The 24,370-nt window shown below is 39.3% G+C and overlaps 1 protein-coding gene across 3 annotated transcripts in view; it reads left to right on the top strand.

Moving 5' to 3' along the window:
• The window catches only part of fbln2 (fibulin 2), a 76,636-nt gene that overhangs the window by 9,239 nt on the left and 43,027 nt on the right, over window positions 1-24,370 (top strand). For all 3 annotated transcript variants that reach the window (XM_053653633.1, XM_053653634.1, XM_053653635.1), the window contains exons 3-5: window positions 12,767-12,881; window positions 15,964-16,093; window positions 17,843-18,032. In XM_053653633.1, the coding sequence (XP_053509608.1) occupies window positions 12,767-12,881; window positions 15,964-16,093; window positions 17,843-18,032 (435 nt within the window). The remainder of the gene's footprint in view (window positions 1-12,766; window positions 12,882-15,963; window positions 16,094-17,842; window positions 18,033-24,370) is intronic.

Genomic DNA, 24,370 nt, shown 5'->3' on the forward strand with positions numbered 1-24,370 from the left:
ACTCTTTCGCCAGGATTTCTTGCCTTTGGCTGGTTCTGCACTGCATGCCTCGCTTTTTTAATGCATCACATTAAAAAATAAATAAATAAAACAAAAAACAACCCCCCCACACACAGGGTAAGCGTGGCATAGGAGTGGTGGCCTGGGCTTTGCACTGGACCGGTTCTACGCTGCACACCTTGCTTTTTTAATGCATCACACACTAGTTGACACACATACACGTATATATATATATATATATATATATATATATATATATATATATATATATATATATATATATATGGGTGAGATGGGGATGCAGGGTGGGATGTCTGCATAAAATTAAAATAACAAGAAATGAATGAATGAATGTCTCCCTGCCACATTTGAAACTCACACACAGAATTCCACCTCATCGTGTGAGTACCGAATTGAGTTCTCTTTACTAACTTATTACACTTCGACGGTCAAATAAATACACACATCATGTCAAAATGCAGGTCTGACCGAGTATTCATTCCAACACCGTCGGTTATGTCTTAAATGAATGTAAACAGTTGGGAAAAATTGAGGTGTGTCGATATATTAGAGTTGTGCATCAGGTCTTAAAGTGACAGCAGTGTAATAAACCTGCTGCTGTCTGTCAGTAATGTTCATCAAACAACAAAAGACAAATAGAAAACCCCTCACTCACTCATTTGCCTGAATAACTTCAGTAAATGTAATAAGAATCACTGTATGCTGTACAGTAAAGTCTATTTTATATTATCTGTGCTTTATTCAGTTTCTGTAGTATTTGGTACTTGAACACTGCTGTTAGACCTACCTGAGAAAACGTATCGTTATCGTGAAATAAGATTGTAGTCACATCGCCCCCTGAACATCAGCATCTGGTGATTCCAGTCTTGGATTTCATGCAAAATGTGAAATTTACTTTTAAATGTAGTAAATATCATAAACCCTGCTGATAGGGATTGTTTTTTTCATTTTAGGAATTAAAATGAAAACAATTAAAGAACAGAGCTGTGTTCAGAAATCAGTTTATTGTCATTAATATTCAGATTAAAAGCTGTAATAAAGCATGAAGCTTGTTGTTATGACCTGCTGATAAATGTAACTCTACTCTGTACTCTCTCTCTCTCTCTCTCAGTCTATATAACTGTGGGGGAGACGCATCAAATAACTGAAACCCTCGAGGACACGATAGAGTGTGATACAATAACAAAACAGCTTCCTTTGTATTTCCATACACTTGTAATATAATAAAAGTTCTATATATACCTCTATAGCCCTGTTTTTCTATGAAACCATGTTTTGATTGGAGACTAGTTGAGGTACTGATGACATGAAATAAAAATATTAAATGGTAATGGCAAGATGGAATAGTGGTATTAACATCTCAGTGTTGAGTTTACGATTGCAATTTGAAATCTTTTTTCAATTTAATCACGTTCTGGACTCAGACTTGAGTCCAACTCGGCCCCTTTTGGACTCGGACTTGATTGGTTAAGCACTTGGTTAAGGTCTCGACTTGAACTTGACAAAGATGGACTATTATTTTAGTATTATTTAGTATTATTTTAAAAGCTCAGCGTTGAGTTTACAATAGCGATTTCATATCTTGTTTTTTTTTCAATTTAATTACTTATATATATTTACTTAAATATATTTATGAAAAACACATCATACTTTAACTGTTTATTGTTATGTTTAATGTTGTGGAACGTCTGTAAGACAAGTTAGTTCCATCTTCATTCCTTCACCAGTGGTCTGTTGTTGTTTTTTTTCCCTCTGTTGCTAGCAATACACAGAAAACACAACTTGTCACGTTACTGAGAAACTGAAAAAGACTTCTGTTTGCTAGCTTTTGCAAATAACATTTTTTTAAAAATCCATTTATTTTTAGTCTTAGATTATATGGAACACCTGCCATAGGCCCAGTGAATTAATTGTTGCTATAGAAATAACAATGTACAACCCCAATTCCAAAAAAAGTCGGGACGTGGTGTAAAATGTGAATAAACACGGAATGCAATGATTTGCAGATCTCATAAACCTGTAGGTTGTTTACGATAAAACAGAAAACATATCCAACGTTTAAAGTGAGGAAATGTAACACTGTAAGGAAAAAATAAGGTCATTTTGAATTTGATGGCCGCAACACGTCTCAAAAAAGTTGGGACGGGGCAACAAAAGGCCGGAAAAATAAGTGTTAGTAAATAGAAACAACTGGAGGTTCATTGGGAACAGGTCAGTAAGATGATTGGGTATAAAAAGAGTATCTTAGAGAGGCGGAGTCTCTCAGAAATAAAGATGGGCAGAGGTTCACTGATCTGCGAAAAACTGCACCTACAATTTGTGGAACAATTTCAGAATAATGATCCTCAATGTAAAATTGTGAAGACTATGAATATCTCATCATCTACAGTACATAATATCATCAACAGATTCTGAGAATCTGGAGAAATCTCTGTGCACGAGGGACGAGGGTGAAAATCAATAATGCATGCCCGTGATCTTCGGGCCTTCAGGCGGCACTGCGTTAAAAACAGGCCTGATTCTGTAATGGAAATCACTGCATGGGCTCAGAAACACCTCCAGAACTCACTGTCTGTGAACACAGATCGCTGTACCATTCACAAACGCTGGTTAAAGCTCGATCATGCAAAGAAGAAGCCATATGTGAACAATGTCCAGAAACACCACGGTCTTCTCTGGGCCAAAGCTCATTTAAAATGGACTGAGGCGAAGTGGAAAACTGTTCTGTGGTCAGACGAATTGAGATTTTAAATTCTTTTTGGAAACCATGGACACCATGTCTTCAAAACTAAAGAGGACTAAAGAGGAGAGGGACCATCCGGCTTTTTATCAGCACTCAGTTCAAAAGCCTGCATCTCTGATGGTATGGGGGTGCATTAGTGCCTATGGAATGGGCAGCTTGCACATCTGGAAAGGCAACATCAATGCTGAAAGGTATATACAGAGCAACAAATGCTTCCATCCAGATTCCATCCCATCTTTACTTCTGAGAGACTCTGCCTCTCTAAGATACTCTTTTTTTTATACCCAATCATCTTACTGACCTGTTTCCAATTAACCTAATTAGTTGAAAATGTTCCTCCAGCTGCTTCATTTTAATAACACTTACTTTCCAGCCTTTTGTTACCTCCGTCCCAACTTTTTGAGACGTGTTGCAGCCATCAAATTCAGAATGACCTTATTTTGAAAAGGATGTACATACACACTTATTTGGCTGGTGCCCTGCAATTTACAGATGTAAATGAAATACAATTGATTTTTTTCATTTTTTAATAAATGCTAACATGACTACCAGGCGAATAGTATGACTAAGTAATTTTATTTCATCGTTATTTTGCAGAGTATTTAACTTATGTTTACCATGTTTAAGTAGCCTTCTTCTCTGGATAACTTGTAGGGGCGGCGCCTCAGCGCCCCCTATTGACCAGTCCCCACTGTTGGTTGACCACTCCTGGGGAGAGTAACAATGGTCTTCATCGAAACAGTGGAAACAATGAATTTCCTCCATTTGTACACAGTCTGTCTGACTGTGGAGTGGTGGAATCCAAGCTTTTTAGAGATGGTTTTGTAATAGTGATTTGTCGTTCATGACCAATGCGTTTACTTTGAACAAATCTTCAATATGACTCGGGAACAACGAGTTGTCTCAGAGATCGATTCGTTCATTTTGTGTTGACCGCGCATGTGCCTCAACATCCCCATAGGTTCTGTACAGGAAACAGAAATGATTAGTTCACCTCTTGAGTCTTTGTGTTCGAGTCATTTGTTCATCACATCACGTCCCCAGTACAGATTGCATTCAGCCTATGGGGCAGTCACGGGATGAACGAATGACTCGAAGCCGAAGACTCGATATGTGAACTAATCAGTTCTATTTCCGGCGAACAGACGTGACAAATGTGACGTCTAAGAACGACTCGGATCAGGAGGTGAGGTGAAGTACAGACTCCATAGCCTGAAGATCCAACTAAGCAATTAATTAATCATTTCTGTTTCTCATAATTTGGCCTTGTCTGCATTAGCCTATAGTTTATTTTTTATTCCAAATGTGACATAAGTCCTAGATGTGTTGGGGAATTTAACACGTAATATTTTAATTATATTCTGCTGAAATGAACTAAATGACTCGGAAAAAGATTAGTTCATTTTGCTGAAGGAGATTCAAAGATCTGAGTCAGTAAAATGATCCGAACTTCCCATCACACTTCGCATTTTGTAACCTTTTCCAGCCTGATGAGCATCAACAACTGCTCAGATCAGACTTTGATAGATCCCTGTTCTTTAAATAAAACCGAGTGCTCACTCACAGCTGATCGTCATCCCATTGATTGAAAACACCTGACTCTAATATAACCTTCAAATTAACTGCCAATCCTAGAGTTTCACATACTTTTGCCACTCACAGATATGTAATATTGGATCATTTTCCTCAGTAAATAAATGACAGAGTATATTATTTTGGTCTCATTTGTTTAATTGGGTTGTTTTAATCTACTTTTAGGACTTGTGTGAAAATCTGATGTTGTTTTAGTTCGTATTTATGTAGAAATATAGACAATTCTAAAGGGTGCACAAACTTTCAGCCACCACTGCAGTATATGAACCCCTTCTAACTAGTCAAATCTGGCTGGAATTCAGAAGTGCTTCGTCATGAATAATAAGCCCAATATCACTGCCAATATGGGGCAGTGGTAGCTCAGTGGTTAAAGGCTCTGGGTTACTGATCAGGAGTTCAAGCCCCAGCACTGCCAAGCTACCACTGTTGGGCCCTTGGGCAAGGCCCTTAACCCTTAACTTAACTCAGTTGTATAAATGAGATAAATGTAAGTCACTCTGGATAAGGGCGTCTGCCAAATGCCATAAATGTAATGTAAACGTAATATCAGTTAAAATATTTCCAGTTACCATAACTCTGCATGCCATCTTACAATGAGACCTTTTCCCTGTCCCTGAGCTCATTGGAGTCTTTCCGCTTATCTGTATGTCCAGTTGGCTAAATAAGCATGCTTGACACTAACCTTCTTTTGTTCAATCTCAATTAAGAGCTGTTAAGAACTGCTTTCTACTAGATTAAACGCAAGCTGCTTTTACAGTGGCACTAGGAAACCAGGTCAGCATTTATAACGATCACTACTGTCTGCAGTGCCTGTTTTACTGGGTGAGGAGCCTGGTTTGGAAACGTATAATTGGAAGTCATAAATCAAGAGCTGTAACTGCCAATAGAGTGCATTTTTCCCCTATAGGTGGGTGATTGCAGACGCCACATTGCTATTTTTGACACTAATTAAGATAAAGATCTTTGACAAACATGTGAAACAATGGCAGGGAAGATATGTGTACTATAGTCCATCAAGGATCAGAAAAAGACAGGAAGAAAGAGAAAGAAACAGCAAGAAAAAGACTTTCAGTCGGTATACTGTATGCCACGTTTAAAATGTTTATTTAAGTAGATCACATCAGCCTTCTTTTAGTGAGTACGAGGCATGTACACTAGATCCTCTTGATTCATGCTAGACATGCAGTTTTCGAGTTGAGGAATCCCAGTCAGTTGATTTATAGTGCATGTTTTTACATCAACAGCAACTTGACATGAAGCATCTCGACAGGAACTTGTGGTTTATTGTTAGTTTTTTATACATCTCCATCTTTTCAGAGCTTTAAACTGCTTTGTAGCTCAGTCCAAAGGATTTGCCATGGTGGTCTTCCAAAGAGCCCATTGTACATTGCACAAAATATGATTTATCTACATTCAGAATGGAAAATCTCATTTTATAGAATAGCCGCATTCATGAAATTTTGCGATCATGCAAAATGATGAAATATGAACATATTCAGATGAGGGCGCACGGTGGCTTAGTGGTTAGCACGTTCGCCTCACACCTCCAGGGTCGGGGGTTCGATTCCCACCGTGGCCCTGTGCCCTGTGTGTGCGGAGTTTGCATGTTCTCCCCGTGCTGCGGGGGTTTCCGCCGGGTACTCCGGTTTCCTCCCCCAGTCCAAAGACATGCATGGTAGGCTGATTGGCGTGTTTAAAGTGTCCGTAGTGTATATGGGTCTAGCCTGTCTGGTCTGATCCCACAGAAGAGATGCACTATGGAAAGATGTCGATCTCTGCAATGTTCTGCTGGGAAACCTTGGGTCCTGGCATTCATGTGGATGTTAGTTTGACACGTACCACCTTCCTAAACATTGTTGCAGACCAAATACACCCCTTCATGGTATTCAATGTTATTCCCTGGCCTTAAAGGATCTGCTGCTAACATCTTGGTGCCAGATACCACAGCACACCTTCAGGGGTCTTGTGGAGTCCATGCCTCGACAGGTCAGAGCTGTTTGTGTGTGTGTGGGCTTAGAAGCATTATTTGCATAAATACAAAGGAAGTACTTATTAGAAGATACATGCATGGCACATATTAACTGTGATGTCTGTTATTTTATATAACATCTATCACATGTAGTGTCTTACCTTAAGGATGTCTGGGAGGATTAATTGAGAAGACTTTGTTTAAATGAATTGACAGTAAATAGTAACAGTAGGTAAGCAGTAATTAGTTTAGGCAATTAAGTGTAACTATGCAACTGCTTTCTTCAGCAGCAGTCTGGACATTGATTTCCTCAATCCTGCTGTTAGATTGGTCTTTTATTCAGCGGCTGTGACATGTGTCACTCGTGATAAAATAGCACACATTACTGGCTGGATGGCAGTGTGGGTCAATGTGAGAGATGAGCATGGCTAAACAAAGAAAGCTAACAATGTGTTAAAATAACAAAGCTACGGAGCTCATTGACTGAACAGTCTACTATATTGGTCTTAATTAACACCGATGCATTATTTATCCGTCTTAAGTCACTGCTTGCCTAGACACCGTTGAAGGTTTTCTTTTGGGTGTGAAATTGAAAAGCCGAGTATCATGAAAATATATTAGCATACAACAATACACTTATTTGGTTCTCTGCTTTCCACTTTACATGGGTTTAGTACGAAGCCAACATCGATAAGAAAAAAATATTAATAATGGATTAAAGCGGCGTGATCGACAGCCTAAGTCAGGGGCTGAGGGTTAAAGCCCCCGAAAATAATCAAGTACAAGATAGCATCACAGGAGACATGACCCGTTGTCCATGAGATACTCATGTATACTATTGTGCTCTCTGCTGTCCTAAACGGAGCTTTATCATTCCTCTGAAGCACAAGTTAATCCCTTATCTTCATTATTCCGTTGCCGTGCATATACTTTAAATATTCTCTAGCTGTGATGAGGGAAAGAGCTTTCTTACTTTTCATTATCCCAGATGGCTTTGTATAGAAGCGGCTCCATAGCGGTAATTTGGAAGTAAATCAGCTTATTTCTAAAAACTGATTTTCATTCTTGAAAGGAGGACAATTTGGCCCATATGAAATTAAAAAGCTTTCTGGCTTCCATTCAAGTTGCTGAGGTGATAGGTATTGTTTATTAAATGAAAGGTGCGACCATATGGCTCATAAAAACAGCATGCAAAAACGCATATTGACTCTGTTGCTAAATCGAGCATGGAAATAAAAGACGCGGTTAAAACCTCCGAGTGCTTTTTGGCCAGAGTGAAGTCTGGAGAAAGTTAGTTCGCTGTCTCAGCTTGCACTTGTCCATTTTTCAGTGTTAAAGCTGAGACTGGGTCGTCTCTGTTGACCAGACACACACCAGAGTCTCCTGAGATTCTTCATCATTTTGGAAAGCTTTTTCTGCTGTTACAGTGCTCTGGAGCTTTGAAACCTGTAATAAAACTGCACAGGTAAACGTTTGGGCTTTATCTAGAATGTCTCTTCACACTTACATTAATCACAGCGCGCAGAAAAATGTCTAATGTCGAATTCAGACAAGACATCTGCATTGAAGATGTTGAAGCATTATGTTAAGCCACACTATCAATTGATTAATTAGACGAGAGCGGATAAATCTATGAAAGTCTTGTGAAATATTTTTCCTTAATGAGCTGCCTTCAGCGAAATAATTGACACAATATCAGCTACTGTAGCTGTAATGGTTCATGTTTAAAAATTCGAGTCAGAAATCTCTAGAATGTTGTGAAATCATACATTTGGGACAGCCCATATCAAAGGGCTAAAAGCAAATCCCGTTTGGGTTTGAACCATCTGTTGCTGAAAGAAGAATGCATCATGTACTAATGAGCCTCTTGTGTCCGCCCCAGGAGAAACTACCCATCACAGAACTTTAACACAAGTTAAATCCAGAGTTTTTCAGAGGGAAAGGTCAGACTGAGGTCAACACGATGCAGTTAGTCCAACATGGAGCATTTAGAAAAAATTAAATGAACCTCTTAATGTATCGTCATTCATATATATTTTTATTATTATTGTAGTGCTTAGAGATCAGTAATACATCCGATAAATACTGAAATATATTCATAGCTCATGAAGCTGTTCGGTCTCTTTTTGTGTGGGAAAAGATCAAATCTGTAGCATTCAAACATCAGTTGTTGTTGTTTTTTTGTTTTTTTTTTAGGTTTCTAAACCATTTTGTGTTCCTACCATCTGCTTTACAGATGAGTTCCTGGAGACACAAACCAAATCAAGAGAACTGGAAATTCATTCATCCATGAAACCATTTAACTGCATTCTGTATGTGTTACGTCAAAGCAGAACTCTGAAATGTGTGAAAGGCTTGGGAGAATACACAGGAGACACAAATATCTGAGCAACTGTCGGTTGCAGAATCACTCATTCAATGCAGTGCTTAGGGGACAAAGAAAGGCTTTCCAACAAATTGCACTGATGAAATAAGTTTTGTTTCCTCCACCCACTGGAACAAGCTGTGTGTATTTTGGACTGGATTCTATCCGGTTTGTTTTGTGAGCAGGCATGTCAGGCTGCAGAAGCATACCTGCAGGTAGTCTGTGGTTGATCACAACATTGTAGTCCATGGAAGACAAAGCCTTTGAAATCTCTGTCCCAACTGCAAACGCATATGAAAATCTGATGTGTTGTGAAAATATGTTCGCGATGTTGCAGCTGACATTAGACATTCTTCCTGCATTGATTTGTGTGCAGCATACTGATGTAATATCCATCCATCCTTCCATCTTCTATCCTTCAGGGAGCATGGGGCACACGGTGGGGTACACCTTGGACAGGGTGCCAATCCATCGCAGGGCACAATCACATACACATTCATACACTACGGACACTTTAGACACGCCAATCAGCCTACCGTGCATGTCTTTGGACTGGGGGAGGAAACCGGAGTACCCGGAGGAAACCACGGTGGGCCACGGTGGGAATCGATAACCACAAAGCCACCGTGCGCCCAATGATGTAATGTCACTTATGTAATCTTTTGCTTTAAGCCTTTGAGGACAAACAAGCTAAATGAAATACTTTGGGGGAATTTTAATATTAGGCTAGTGGTGTTGTAGCTGTTTTTGAAGTGGTCTTTTTTTTTTTGGCAGATTTGGCAACCTTCTCTAGTCACGAAATGCAATTACAAGTGGTCACTGAAGACCCAATTGAGACACATGAAAAGGCCAGGTGTGAATGGCTATCCATCACGACTGAGCACTTGTGATCCGATCACCCAAGGCACATGCTAATACCAGATATAAATGGGAGACTTTCCTTCATGCAGGCACCATGGCTTACTCATTAGGGATTCAGATCTAAATCCAGATCTCTGTAAACCCGCTACGTGACAATTTATCTTGTTAAGTGCTATACAAATATAATACAAATGATCTGAAATTAATCTATTACTGTTCTACACTATAGTAATCATGAACATGTCACAATACAGCCTCTTGTCCATTTCAACAGACACAAATTGTTTTTAAATGATCTAAACGAACGCTCCAGCATTTTCCAACCTAATCTGTCTCTCCCACATCTGTAGCTTTTGGGCAGTTACCACAGACATTTTGACTTTGTTTGCACTGCGGAAGGAACAGATGATCAGCTGACTGAAAACTCCTGTATGATGAAAGTCAGAGATTCAAGGGCAGTTGAATTCTGTCAATAAATGTTGAAAATACACCATGATATAACACAAATTCAAATCTACAACCATAACACTCTAACAAATTGAGGGTTTTCGTATGTGAATGTTTTACCAAAGTTGTTTTTAACCAAAGTTTTGAACACTAGAGCAATACAGGGAAAAAAAAAAAAAAGGAATTCTGGGACCTTATGCTTTTCTGTGGCATCCATATGATCAGAACTACACAAACCCTAAGGAATAGCCGTAAAGTCTTCCTTTTAAATAGTAGCCCCAGCTCTTAATGGACAAAATACACAGATTTAGAGCGTCATTTCCAACTACCTCTGAATCATTTATACAGCTTAAATGTTTTACATAAACTTTTTATTCCACAGTACTGTTGAATTCTCTATTCTTATTGGTCAGAATGTGTTCATTCATTTCCTGACTGTAGTAGTGGCTGTAATTCAAATCACAGCTTTATATTAATGCACTTGTTCTATTGTGTCATCATTGTTGTTGTGATGATAGTGAGCTTGTGATGAGGTTTTTCTTACAGGTACTGTGGCATGACAAATGTGAAACCACTCTTAAACTGCTTTAAATTGTTACTCAAGCTCTTGTGGGGATAGTCTTTGTAACCATACTCGGAGGAGTCTCAATGTGGTGCTTTGTACGGTTTGTGTGACTTCAAAGGGTCCTTGCCACTTGGTAGTAAAACTAGTATCTTATCTCCAGGTGCAAATTCCCGTAGTCAAGTACCCCTGTCATACAATAGAGACTATCGTTCTTGGGCTTGACGCAAATTCTCCTGTGTTAGGTAACTTAAGGTGTGGAGTTTTGCTCTCAGGTCCAGAACATACTGAATTCTATTTTTACTGTTAGAAGGCCCCTCCTCCCAATTTTCTTAAATGATGTCTAAGATATGGCATCTGAGAAAATTGGGAGGAGGGGCCTTGCGCCCGTACAGCAAGTTGTATGGGGAAAACCCAGTGGAGGCTTGTAGGACCACTGGCACCCTGTCCAGGGTGTACCCCGCCTTGTGCCCGATGCTCCCTGGGATAGGCTCCAGGTTCCCCCGCGACCCTGAAAAGGAGTAAGCGGTAGAAGATGGATGGATGGATGGATGGCTTGTAGGACCTCTCGTACTACAAACAGAGGTTCGGGCCATTTATCCCAATCCCAAGCATCATCGTGAACAAACTTACGCATCATATTTTTTAAGCGTTTGATTATACGGTTCAACCAGCCCATACTTTTGCAGATGATAAACAATCGATTTAATCCCCAATGATTCATAGAGTTAGTGAAGCATGTATGACATAAAGGACGTGCCCTAGTCAGTCAGGATATCTTTTGCGATCCCAACACTGGGGATGAGATGTTGCGGAGAGGCACAGCTTCTGGCTATCGTGATGCATAGTCCAACACAAAGTGATGCCCTTGTGCAGTCTGTTCTAATGGCCTGACAAGGTTTATACCAGTTCTTATGAAAGGGACCTCGATCAATGGGAGCAGGCTCAAGGGCAATTTTTCTGGTTGCTGGAGGATTCACCAGCTGACATTCGCAACATGCTGCACACCACCGGCAAACATCGGCATGAATGCCCGGCCAAAAAAACAAGCCATTAGGCAGTTTAGGATTTTATTCTGCCCCAAATGCCTAGCCATGGGATTATGAGCCGCACCCTAAGGATTTTTGTCCTTAGTTTGAGTGTCCTGTATTACTCTATATAACCTATGCTTAATAATTGAAAAATAGGGGTGGGATAGCGCAACATGAGGCTGAATTTGCTGACCATCAATTACTCTCACTTTGTCGAAGGTGTGCCTCAGAGTCTCTTCGCGTGACTGCTCCAAGTGGAAATCACTGCCAAGGGTGGAGGTAGTGATACTACTCTAGGAGCCATCCACAAACACTTCTCGTACTAATGCCTGAAACCCTGTCCAATTTGTCCCAAGAATTAGTGGATGGGTGAGGCATGGACTAACCTCCACTTTATGCTTTTCCCTCCAGAATTTAATAATGACTGGCACCAGCGGATTCTCATAAACATCCCCGTGCACACACTTCACCTTCACCAGTCATGCATTTCCCAATGCCCCGCATTGTATCAGGCTGTGACGGACGGTGGTCCGAGTCCACCAAGACCTGATGTGTACTCGCGTGCAAAATCAAAGTTTTGGAATTTCTGCGTGATAGGTTTTCTCATGCTCCTTTCCAGCAAGTTGCTTTTTGTCACTGTAATTAGATTCAATCTCTGCTGCTTCAATAGAGAGAGATGAATTATTCAAATAGATGTGTGAGTAAATACGAGTCATTACCGAATTCTCATTTCTTTTTCTGGATTTCATTTGGTTTAATGAAAAGGTTGGAGAAGATTCAAATTAAAAAAAATAATAAAAAATATTCAAGCCAATTCAGTTTCTTTAGATTTTTAATAATTAGGGTTCTTAGATCTGTGCTGCTAACGTCAGTAACTATTCAATGAGATCATCGTTCAGTATGACTCACGATGCGCACACACCACAACACACTCTCTTTTTTGCCTCTTTTTCTGGCAACTTTCTGTAGATGGCTGCCTGCATCCAAGTTCTGAGTACATGCTGTATTAGACTTTACTGTGAACCTTGTGTGCTCCGGCATGCAGGTCTTGCAGACGCTGGTATAACATTTACATTTACATTAATTCATTTAGCAGACGCTTTTATCCAAAGTGACGTACAAATGAGGAAATACAAGCAAAGCGATATAAATTAATTGTTTGTGGTTTTGACAGGACTGTCTGCTCTGGTCATAGTGGAGACCTGCTGTGAAGCTGGGCAGAAATGGGCCTCAGAAAACCAGCACTGCAACCATCTGCCCTCTGTAACAGAAGAAGACTTCGTCTGTGGGTAAGGCGCACATCCACCTTCACTTTGGGACTGTGGTATATTTTAGTAACCCCTAAGGGGAAATGATAGTTTTTAACTAGTAGCAACACTTGGGTCAGAGCGCAGGATCAGTCACTGTATGGCAGCTCTGGAGCAAACCCTTTTCTGTGCTTTTTGTTCAGTATTTTTATTTCTAATTTTGTTAAGTGGCCATGACACAGCCATAGAAACCATATGTCTTTATTTTCAGGACGTCTTAAACTACTTATATTTGTCATCATCTTATAAGTAATTTTTAACATAGTTTAATCTAAAAAAAAAAAAAAAAAAAAAGTTAATTATTTTGCATGTATGTTATTTCACTAGCAAAATCTATTCAGAAATGGTTAGATTATAGTTTTTGTAGTAGGACATAACTTTTATAACTTTTTTTTTTTTTTTTTAACACTGACTACGTTTACATGGACAGCAGTAATCTAATTATTGACCTTACTCTGATTAAGATAATAATGTGATTAAGGTGTTTACATGAGTCGCTTTTAGAATACTCCTGTCATGTTCCCGTGTTACATGTTATAGAACATGATTAGATTATCGGCACACGTCATTACGTCACCGCGCCACGCCGTCTGACGTCCCTCCACAATTTCACGTATCGACATACAGTTGGTCTTCGTTATGGTACCGTATACAGTTTTGGGTGTTTGTATTTTTAATTTTTTACGAACGCTTCAAGTGCAGTTAATTATTTGTCATGCTGTACGTGCTAACAGACGACTGCTTGAAGCCGTGGGCTGCGTCCCAAACCACGTACTTACCTACTATATAGTAGCCGAGATACATGTATTTCGCCTGCTATAGGCCTATAGTAGGCAAGTACGCGGTTCGGGACGCAGCCGTGCTCTCTTGTTCGCCGTAAAACGGTTGAGCGCTGCCGTGTGTGATCATGTCCTGTCGCACAATGCGGTGAAAACTCTCACACGATGTTAATAGTGTGATTAAAGTGTTTACAGGTCTGTAATACACGTCCATAATGCGACTAAAACAGGAATACTCCACACGTCTTAATTCCATTAGTGTTTACTTCGAGTATGACGTTAAACAGATTAAGGTCATTAAAAATTGCTGTTTACATGCTAGTTTCTTAATCAGAGTATCGTCTTAATCGGGTTAATAGTGGATTATTGTTGTCCATGTGAACGCACTGAGTGCAACGTTGTTGTTGTTGTGGGGTTTTTTTTTTTCTTTTCAGAATCAACTTTTGAAAAGCTTTTCTTTAATTCTGAATGAGGATTCACTATTTTCAGTGATAAAAAATGATTGGAAATTGGAAAATGAAATATAGTGTGTCGTTTAGTGTGTTGAATCTGCTTGCAGGTGGCATATCTGAGATGGACGTTTAATAGATAAATACAAATATTTCTCTCTCTTGATGAGAGAGAGAGAAAATGAGAGAACGCTACTTGTTCTTATGTAATTGTATCCAACCCTGAAGCAATACAGTAATTCTGTTTATTTTTCACCAAGATTTTGTCGTATCCATGAGGGATCAGATGAAAACTGAGGCACTTATACGTATTACACCCTAATTTACAATTACCTTTGACTGATGTATTCATGCAAGTGTTGTACAGATATGCATGCTTTACATAAATATTTGCTGATGGTTCAACACCTACTCTTAGACGCTCATTATGAGTGCATTTCATTCAAAAGAACATATTTTCTCGTCTTTCTCAGTACAGATGAACGTAATGAAATTCCTGTCTGTTGTAATCATACATTGTCATTTTTTTTTTTTCACAGGTTGAACAATGTCTGTTTTTTGTTTTATTTATTCGATTTTAATGAACACATCATATTTGTCATATAAATCAAATTTTTAGCTAGCAGTAACCAGGACAGTGCATATTATAGTGCTACAGCCCCAATTCCGAAAAAGTTGGGACAATATGGAAAATGCTAATAAAAACAAAGAGGAGTGATTTGTAAATGTATTTTGACTTGTATTTAAACAAAAACCGTATAAAGACGAGGTAATTGATGTTTTAGCTAATCAACTGCATAGTTTTCTGAAGGTAAATGTTTATTTTGAAATTGATGCATGCAACACATTCCAAAAAAGTTGGGACAGGGGCGATTTAGGACTAATAGCGATGTGAGAAGTTGAAATAAGAAGGTGATGTGAAACAGGTGAGGCAATCGTCTTATCATAGTGTATAAGGAGACTCCAAAACAGGCCTAGTGCTTCAGGAGCAAGGACGGGTCGAGGCTCCGAATCTACCAACAGATGCGTCAGAGAATAATCCAACACTTTGAGAAGAACATTCCCCAAAGACAAATCGGTAGGATTTTGTACATTTCACCGTCTACAGCGCACAATATAATTAAAAGATTCAAGGAATCCGGTCAAATCTCGGTGCGTAAACGGCGAGGCCGAAAACCACTTCTGAATGCGCGTGATCTCCGATCCCTCAGACGTCACTGTCTTAAAAACCGTCATGAGTGTGTAATGGAGATCCTGACATGGGCTCGGGAATACTTTGGTAAACCTTTGTTACTCGACACCATTCGCCGCTGCATCCACAGGTGCTAGTTAAGGCTTTACTATGCAAAGCAGAAGCCGTACATCAACACTGCCCAGAAGCTCCGCCCACTTCCCTGGGCTCGGTCTCATCTGAGATCGGCAGTAGCACAGTGGAATCATGTTTTGTGGTCCGACGAGTCGACATTTCAAATAGTTTTTGGACAAAACAGCCGTCGTGCTCTCTGGGCCAAAGAGGAAAACGATCTTCCGAGCTGTTATCAGCGTCACGTCCGAAAGCCTGCGACTGTCCCAACTTTTTTGGAGTGTGTTGCAGTCATCAGATTTGAATTGAGAGTATATTTTCAAAAATAATTTAAATTCGTAAAGTAAAACATCAAATAATGTGTTTTCAGTATAGTACAGGGTGAACTGAATTTTCAAATGACTTTGCATTTTCCATACCGTCCCAACTTTTTCGGAATTGGGATTGTATATTACACAGTAAGGCTGCTAGTCATTTTGTCTGTCATTTTATGTGTGTGTGTGTGTGTGTGTGTGTGTGTGTGTGTGTGTTAGAGCTGTTCAGGCGCAGTGCTGTGCAGGTGCACTGAGAGAGAGCAGGTGTTTAACTGGCATGTATGCTGCCAGAGCTGGTGACGTGTGTGAAGAAAACAGCAGCCCACACTGTGGAGAGGATACCCAAAAGGTAAAATACACAAAACACACACACACACACACACACACACACACACCTAAACACACATAATTATATAATTACCTGTACACAGTATAATTGTGATTAGTAATGTCCATATTATTACCTTTATTCAGCTTAATAACTAATCTTCAATCAAGTAATTGATCCTTATGAATCAAAACTATAGTCAGTCAATAAATTAATGACCATTATCATATATTTGTATGGTTATGGGCACGATGTTCATGCAGGCACAAGCATAATATAATTCTATGCTATAATTTGGTATTATTTGGTGTCATTTGGTTACATGCAAGCTCTTTTTCTTCTGTTTTTGCTGAGTTGCTCTTTTCATAGTCAGAAATGAACATACACCTATTATGGGTGGACTAGACCAGCAAGACCCCATCTTGGCATGAATGCAAATACATGGGCAATAGTATTTTTGATGTTATTTTTTTCTAACATTCTGTGTCTTATTTATTGCATCCTGGATTTGTAACTGATTTCCATCAGCTCAGGTCAGTATAAACCAGCTACTTCAAATACACACAATCTACTTACTAAATGTGAAATCAAACCGCTGATACATCATTATGCACTTCAGATTGCATCACTAATACAATTTGTAACAAAATATACAAATTATATACTATATGACTAAGTTTGTGGACACCTGACCATCACACCCATATGTGCTTGTTGAACATCCCATTCCAGATTCCGTCCCCCTTTGCAGTTATATTAACCTCCACTGTTCTGGGAAGGCTTTTCACTAGATTTTGGAACGTGACTGTCCATTCAGCCGTAAGAGCATTGGATAGGTCAGGCACTGAGTGGGCAAGGAGGCCTGGGAAGCAATTGAAGTTCCAAAGGTGTTCAGTGGGCTTGAGATCAGGGTCGCTCAACCTTGACATAGAGTAGGCTCTGCACAGGGGCATCGTCATGCTGGAACGGGTTTGGGCCACGTAGTTCCAGTGAAGGGAAATTCTAATGCTACAGCGTACAAAGACATCCTATACACTTATGTGCTTCAAATAATTTTAGGCAACAGTTTGGGGAAGACTGATTCCAGTTTGATTCCAAAAACTCCTCAGGAAAACGTCTGTGAATAAAGGCACATGTGGATTTGTTTTACCATGTTGAATGCTTTTGCATTGGATATACTTTAAATTTGGACACGATTCAATCCTAAAACAGACTGTATTCTGTTGTCAGACTGTATACATTTTGAGCATCAGGGATAATGAAAACATTGTTTACAGATGGAAATATTCCACTGACCCTTGGGAATGCTTGTGTAAGGAATAGTGTACTGGAGGGCTTTATTTTCTAATGAAACTGGCCATTTCAGTATGACACGCTTGAGTAGCTTATTGTATAACTGAGATACACTGTACAGTACCGGTGCAGTAGACTCCCTCTATTACTTATTTTACAGATCCTTAATAGAGTGTTTTGCTCCCATGAATCAAGCTGTAGAGCAAGTCACTGCTCTTTTGGTCATAATAGCATCTGTTGTTCTATTGGTGAGTGCTGCTGTAATAATCTATTGCTCATGGTGAAAACATTATCCTGTCTGCTCTTTGAACCTTCCTCAATCTCACCTAAATGAAGGACTGTGATGCCATCCTATTGGGCTGTTGATTCCAAGATACTCTTTTTTTTTTTTTCTTTCATTCTATTGTTCCCTCAGCCAGCCCAGGGAGAACATTGTATATGTTGTGTGACTCTGTGGTGTGTGTTTCTTTTGAGTAGGAGTGCTGCAGCTGCTGTGCACTTGGTTTGCGTCTTCGACGTGAGGGAAAAGGCTGTAACGCACATCAACACCTTAGCTACCCTTGTGGACACATTTTCCTCACCTGCTGTGAGGAAGAACAGGAAGGACATAGCACACCTGTACTGAAGAGAAAGGAGAGACCTAGACCTACAACCCTGCCTGAAAAAGGTGCCATAACAAACACACACACACACACACACACACACACACACAAATTGTAATGCTTGTCAGTTTCCCGATCTTCATTACTGTATGAAAGGATTTGTGAGTCATATCTGGTTAGAAGCACATTTTTTCCCCTTGTTCTCACCCAATTGCTATTGTGTGGCCCGGGCTGAACACGCTGGCCCTGACGTGGGTGCAGCTGTGCAACAGAAGATGTGACATTCAAAATCTGTGGGTGCAATGGTATTTTCAAATCCAGTCCAATTCAATTTTATTTGTATAGCACTTTTAAAAATAGACACAAAGCAGCTTTACAGAAATCTGCATGTAGGGTTCGATCTCTAATGAGCAAGCCCGTGGCAACAGTGGGAAGGAAAAACTCCCCTGAGATGACATGAAGGAGAAACCTTGAGAGGAGCCAGACTCAAAAGTGAACTCAACCTCATGGATGATACCATATAGGGGATAGGATTATAAATCATTACTCTTTTACAACTGTATACTATAAAGTCAAACAGTACTGAGTGTTTTGTTGAGCATACTGTATTGTGTACAGGAGTCTGGGATGAGCATAGGACAGTCTTCATGATTACAGCAGCAGTTCTTAGTTCTTAAATCTACAGAATCTCGGGGAGATTATCCAGTAAAGCAAGGTCACAAGTTAAATGTAACTCAATATTAGGACAGATGAAATGGAAATATGGTATTTTCCTGTCTCAGCACATTTTGTTATAAATTGGCTAATAAATTTAGCTACTCAATAAAATATATATATATATTTCACTTATGTTTATATAACATTATGGGTTTGACCACTATGGTGTCCTCAAGTTAATTTCATATTAAAAGAAATTGCTTTGCATTATGGTACTATAGTGCAGAAGTCATGTGTTTCAGTTGCTTTCCTGTGCATTGTGGGTAATAATATAGTGAAGTATCCAGGAGCCACAGAATTCAGTTTTTAATGTAATGTTTCTAATTAGTTTTATTGGATATTTGAGTAGCTCGCTAAACTCCTGAACCTTTATTTATTTATTTATTTATTTATTTATTTATTTATTTATTTATTTATTTTAACAATTATGCTGTTTTTCACCAGTGTACTGATTGTGCCAATGATCACAAATATTCATAATGGTCACAAAAATATGTCTGTCACACCTACTCTGTGCCTTATTTTTGTACTTTTATTTTATATATATGTGTGTGTATATATATATATATATATATATATATATATATATATATATATATATATATATATATATATTAGTTTACATACACTCATCATGAACATGAATGTCATGGCAGTACTGGGCTTTCAATGATTTCTTTGAACTGTTCTTTTTCTGGGACAGAGTGATTGTACAACATACAGCTTTAATAAATAACAAGAATTTGGAGCACACGTTTGAATTTATTTGGGGTTTTCTGTAGTCAACACAAGGTCAAAATTATACATACAGGGTCAAAAATATACATGCAGCACACCTAACATTTATTTGAATGTCCCTTAGCAAGTTTCACCTCAAGCAGATGCTTTTGCTAGCCATCCACCAGCTTCTGGCGGAATTCTGGTTGGATATTTGACCACACTTCTTGGCAGAATTGGTAAAGTTCAGTGACGTTTGTTGGTTTCTTGGCCCTGACTCGACATTTAAGCACAGTCCACAAATTTTCGATAGTGTTGAGATCAGGACTTTGGGAAGGCCATTCCAAAAGCTTCATGTTGGCCTGCTTTATCCATCCCACAACCAGCTGTGATGTGTGTCTGGCTGATGGTTTGAGATTATCTTGAATAATTCTAAGGTAGTCCAACTTCTTCATTATTCCATCCACTATGTGGTATGCACCAGTTCCACTGGCAGCAAAACAGCCCCAGAGCATAACGCTACCACCACCATGCTTAACAGCTGGTACAGTGTATGCCTCACCTTTACTCCACCAAATGTACCGCTGGTCATTGTTACCAAACAACTCAATATTTGTCTCAACTGACTATAAAACCTTCCTCTAGAACCAGTCCTGTTTCGAGTAGGGCTAGTTTTTCGTGTATTTTATATTTTGAATGCAGCTGAGGTTTATAGTGCTGACCCATGTAGCAGTAGTGATGCAGGAGCAAAGCTCTGATGGATAGCAGACAGACAGCTCTAAGCTGATTCGTCAGTTGTCACGTTGCCATTCAGAATAGTGCATGAAGCCGCCAGAGAGCTCAGCTGAATCTGTGGCAGATGGCTGAGCAGCCTGCACCAGCAAACTTTCTCCCTGCAGTCAATTAATTCCAGTGACATTTTGTCAGGAAATACGTACATGAACACATTATATAATTTTTTTTGAAAACCGCTGAGCTTTGCGAAACATTCTAAACAGAGCCTCTGTACTCTGGTCAGTTTGTTTAGGTGGGACAGTGGTGAAATACCTTTGAGTAATGGATTCTGTCTTCTGTCAAGTGGTGACTTCAGGATTTTATTTTGACTGACTGCTATCCCAGGTGCCATATTTCCTCCGACCCTATCTTTCAGGTTTTAAGATTGAGTTACAGAGTGTGACTGTTCTGGCTGACTGAATGTCAATCAGCACTGCTTGATCACGTGGCTTGATGCTTGAGCACAGGTCTGACCCACATTTGCATCCATCTCAAGCAACTGTCAGACTCTCAGTAACCTTGGAGCTACAAAGAAAACCAAGACCTGACCTCTCAATATTCTTAATACGGCACATTCTTTTAGGCTTTTTTGCTTTTCTCCTGAAAACAACTTCTAAACACAACTAGCATCCTGAAGCTTGCTGATTTTTTGTAGCTGGCTTTACCTTTATGTTCTGTTCACTGCTTGCAAGGAATGTCACACTGATGCAAGCCTTATTGCAACACAAGTGAACACATAAGCAATAAACATGATGGGTTCATGCTGTTATTGGAAAATAAGAAATGATCAGATGGTGTATATATATATTAGTGAATTTCAGACCTTGTCATGTTACTGAGAAAACAGAAAAGTTCTTAGTCCTGAAGACTTTCTGGTTGTGTAAAACTGCTTTATGTGCACTGTTACAAAATGATGACACTGGAGTGCCATGTAATGAGGTTTTGGACAGATGTAATCGTAGTTAAGAGCTTTATTGAAGAGCGTATATTCCAGAGAGCAAGGCAAAAACAGCAACACCACAGATAGACAGAGGAAAGGCAATCAGGTAAACAAGCTAGAGCAGGTAAGGCAGAAATCAAGGTCAAGGGTTAAGCAGAATCATAACCAGAATAACAACACAATAGCAAGGCTTGGTAAACAATAGAAATGTTTTTTACAATTCAGTCAGTGTTAATATGAATTAATAACATTCAATAAGTTCATAATCTTACTTTAATCTTCAGAATTGAGTTCATGTGTTGATGTTAATCAGAGTATTGTGTTTTCTGTTGATGAGACCAGTTACTGTCAAACAACTTGCTGAAATGGAGAGAATAAAGTTTTTATTTGCATTTATTTCAGAATTGTGGAATTAATTATTATTCATTTAAAAGAAGGCATAAAAGGCAGAACTGTCGGTATCGGCCGATATCACTCTGAATAATCGGTTATGGGCCTCGGCTGAGAAATTTAGTATCGGTGCATCTCTAATATAAACCTGTGTTTTGAATTATAGCCAGCATTACTATCAGAGCTGTTGTTATTAACTATAACCTTCTGTGTTATAGAAACACCGTCTGATGAGTTTTCAACAAACCATGGAAATTGCTGAGCATAATAAACAGAGCCTCTGTTCACTGATCAGTTTGTTTCGGTAGTGCCGTTGTGATATAGACTTTAGTAATGGATTCTTGTTTTTGCTTCCCTTTCAACTGCACGAAAACCCAGATGGTGGCCTGCTAAAAATACTTATTAACCTAGAGGCAAGCTGCAAAGGTGCCTTTCTCCATCATTTCCTAATAATAGGAGTGTGGGGCAATCTGCATGAACATGTACTCTATCCTTAAGGGGTTAAGTTCTAGAAAAACAGTTGAGAGGTAATTATATCCATGAGGGATGCCTTCTCATCCCCACTGCCTTCTCACACCAGGCAAACCGTGATTAATTATAGCGGAAACATTTAATCTCTCACCGTGGCGCATTTACATTCAGGTAATGACTGTGAGGAATATTTACTTTAAACTGCTATGCCATGCAACATGAGCCCACACTTGTTTATTATGCTCAGACAAGTGCTAATGGAGTGAGTACACATTTGCAAGACTCATGTGCAGTGTCAGCTGGGTGTTCTTTACCTCCAACTATACTTCCATTAGTGCCGAGGTACTATGTATGCAGAGCAGGGCCACCATGATTGGCAGGAGCTGAGGGAAGAGGTGTGGCATTGACAGCTGTCGGGGGTGGGGCTGCAGATGTTGAGTGGCAAGGTTGAGCTTAATGAGTGTCTGGCATATAAAGCACCTTAATTAGCACATGCCAGTTCTGTCTAATGGCTGGCATTGTCTCCTTCAGAAAATGGGATTTGTGTTCATTAGTCTGGTTTTATTAAAGCTAACGTGTCAGCCAAGAAGCCAGTGTCATAAATGTCTATGACTGAATGCATGGCTATTTTTATGCTGTCTGTTTATTTTACAGCAGGGTTCAATCATTTTTATTTGACATCTTATTACATCTTGTGCTACCTAATATCTAGCATATTCTGCACAGACATACATCCCCCTCTGGAAGTATTGGAAAGGCCAGTAATTTTGTTTTTTGCTATACACTGAAGACATTTGGGTTTGGGATCAAAATATAGATGAGATGAGATCAGAATTTCATGTTGGAACATGTGACTGGCAGGTGCTTCTCGTTGCCCAGGTGTGCCCTGTTGGATTGACTGTTTAAACAATTAATCGCTCTGAACGTCTACTCGTGGTTTGAACTGTGGGTTTCACCTGTGACGACTGCATTTGTTCTTAAAAAAAGAATAAACGAACATAAGATCAGACAGCAACCAGAGAGCTGTCTATGGGATAAACGCAACCCATTTTAAAGCTGAGAAAAGAGGCAAAAACTATCAGGGCCATTGCGTGAGCGTTGGGCATAGCCAATACAACAATTTGGAATGGGTCAAGCAGGGTGTAGGTAGTGTCATGGGCTTGGGCCTGCGTGCACTTTACAGAGAAATGCATCCAATCTAATTGGGAGGAACTTCATCAACGTCCAAAGCAAGACAATGACCCAAAACATACTGCCATCTTAACAAAGGACTTCATCAGGGGGAAAAGTGGAAGGTATTAGACTGGCCAAGTCAATCACCAGACCTTAACCCAATTGAGCATGCCTCTTTTTCACCTCTTGAAGAGGAAACTGAAAAGAGAAACCGCCCCAAAACAAACTCTGGCTTGATGCAGTTATTGCAATTAACTTATATGCAGCCAGATATTAAGTGTTATTTACTTTGACTCTTTTTAAACGAGGCCAAAAATGATTTTTTTTTTCTTAATTTGAATTTATTTGAGGTGTCATACTCCACAGTAGTGGTTAATGGCTCATATGAAAATAGACACTCAGGGTTGTAAGAATTTGCAGTTTTTCATAAATATTTCCTTTTTTTTTTTTACCTAGCTTGCTAAGTTTAAATCTAGTCATTTTATTGTGGCAGTTTGTATACAATGTTTTACTATCAAAAAAAAAAAGTTTTAGTTGTGCTGTCATTTAAGCTCTGTACCAGTGTTATTGTGGAGAGGTGTGAATTGTTTGCCCAGCAGGGGGCTCACACCCCTCCCCTTTCCTGTCACCCTGCTCACCAGCAGCAAAACACAGAGAATCACAATAGATAGATAGCGAGAGATAGAGAGTATTTGATCCCCAAGGGGAAATTTGGTAATGCTATAAACACAGAAACATTAACAACCTGACTAATCTTATAACAGATTTGCGGCGATAAAAATAATTCATTTGTGTATAATGATGTACTCTAATTTGATATCCATTTGATATTCCATTCTGCCGGTGGAATGGAACACCAGTCTACTGCTAGAACAGGTTAATTTACTTTAAGTCTGCTTGCTACTATACTTTTGCTCAGCAAAAAATTGGCTGGTCTGACACCAGATGTGCCATGTTCTAAGTTGTTTGAAGCATCTAGATGTAAATATCAGGAAATGAAAGCTGGAATTCTGATCTATCACTTCATATTCATCTTTTGAGCTCAAACCCAAATTTCATCAGTGCATAGCAAAAACAAACAAACTGGTCTTGCTGTTCTAATACTATCTTATAGACCACAGGTCATCACCTGAAAAAACTGTCCATGCTTCAGCGATCCTCGTTTTCTAAACATGAACCAGTTCAACATTTGTAGCAGAGTATCTGTTGTGGTTTATTCAA

The sequence above is a fragment of the Ictalurus furcatus genome, chromosome 21 (genome assembly GCF_023375685.1).
Source record: "Ictalurus furcatus strain D&B chromosome 21, Billie_1.0, whole genome shotgun sequence".
Classification (NCBI taxonomy): Eukaryota; Metazoa; Chordata; class Actinopteri; order Siluriformes; family Ictaluridae; genus Ictalurus; species Ictalurus furcatus.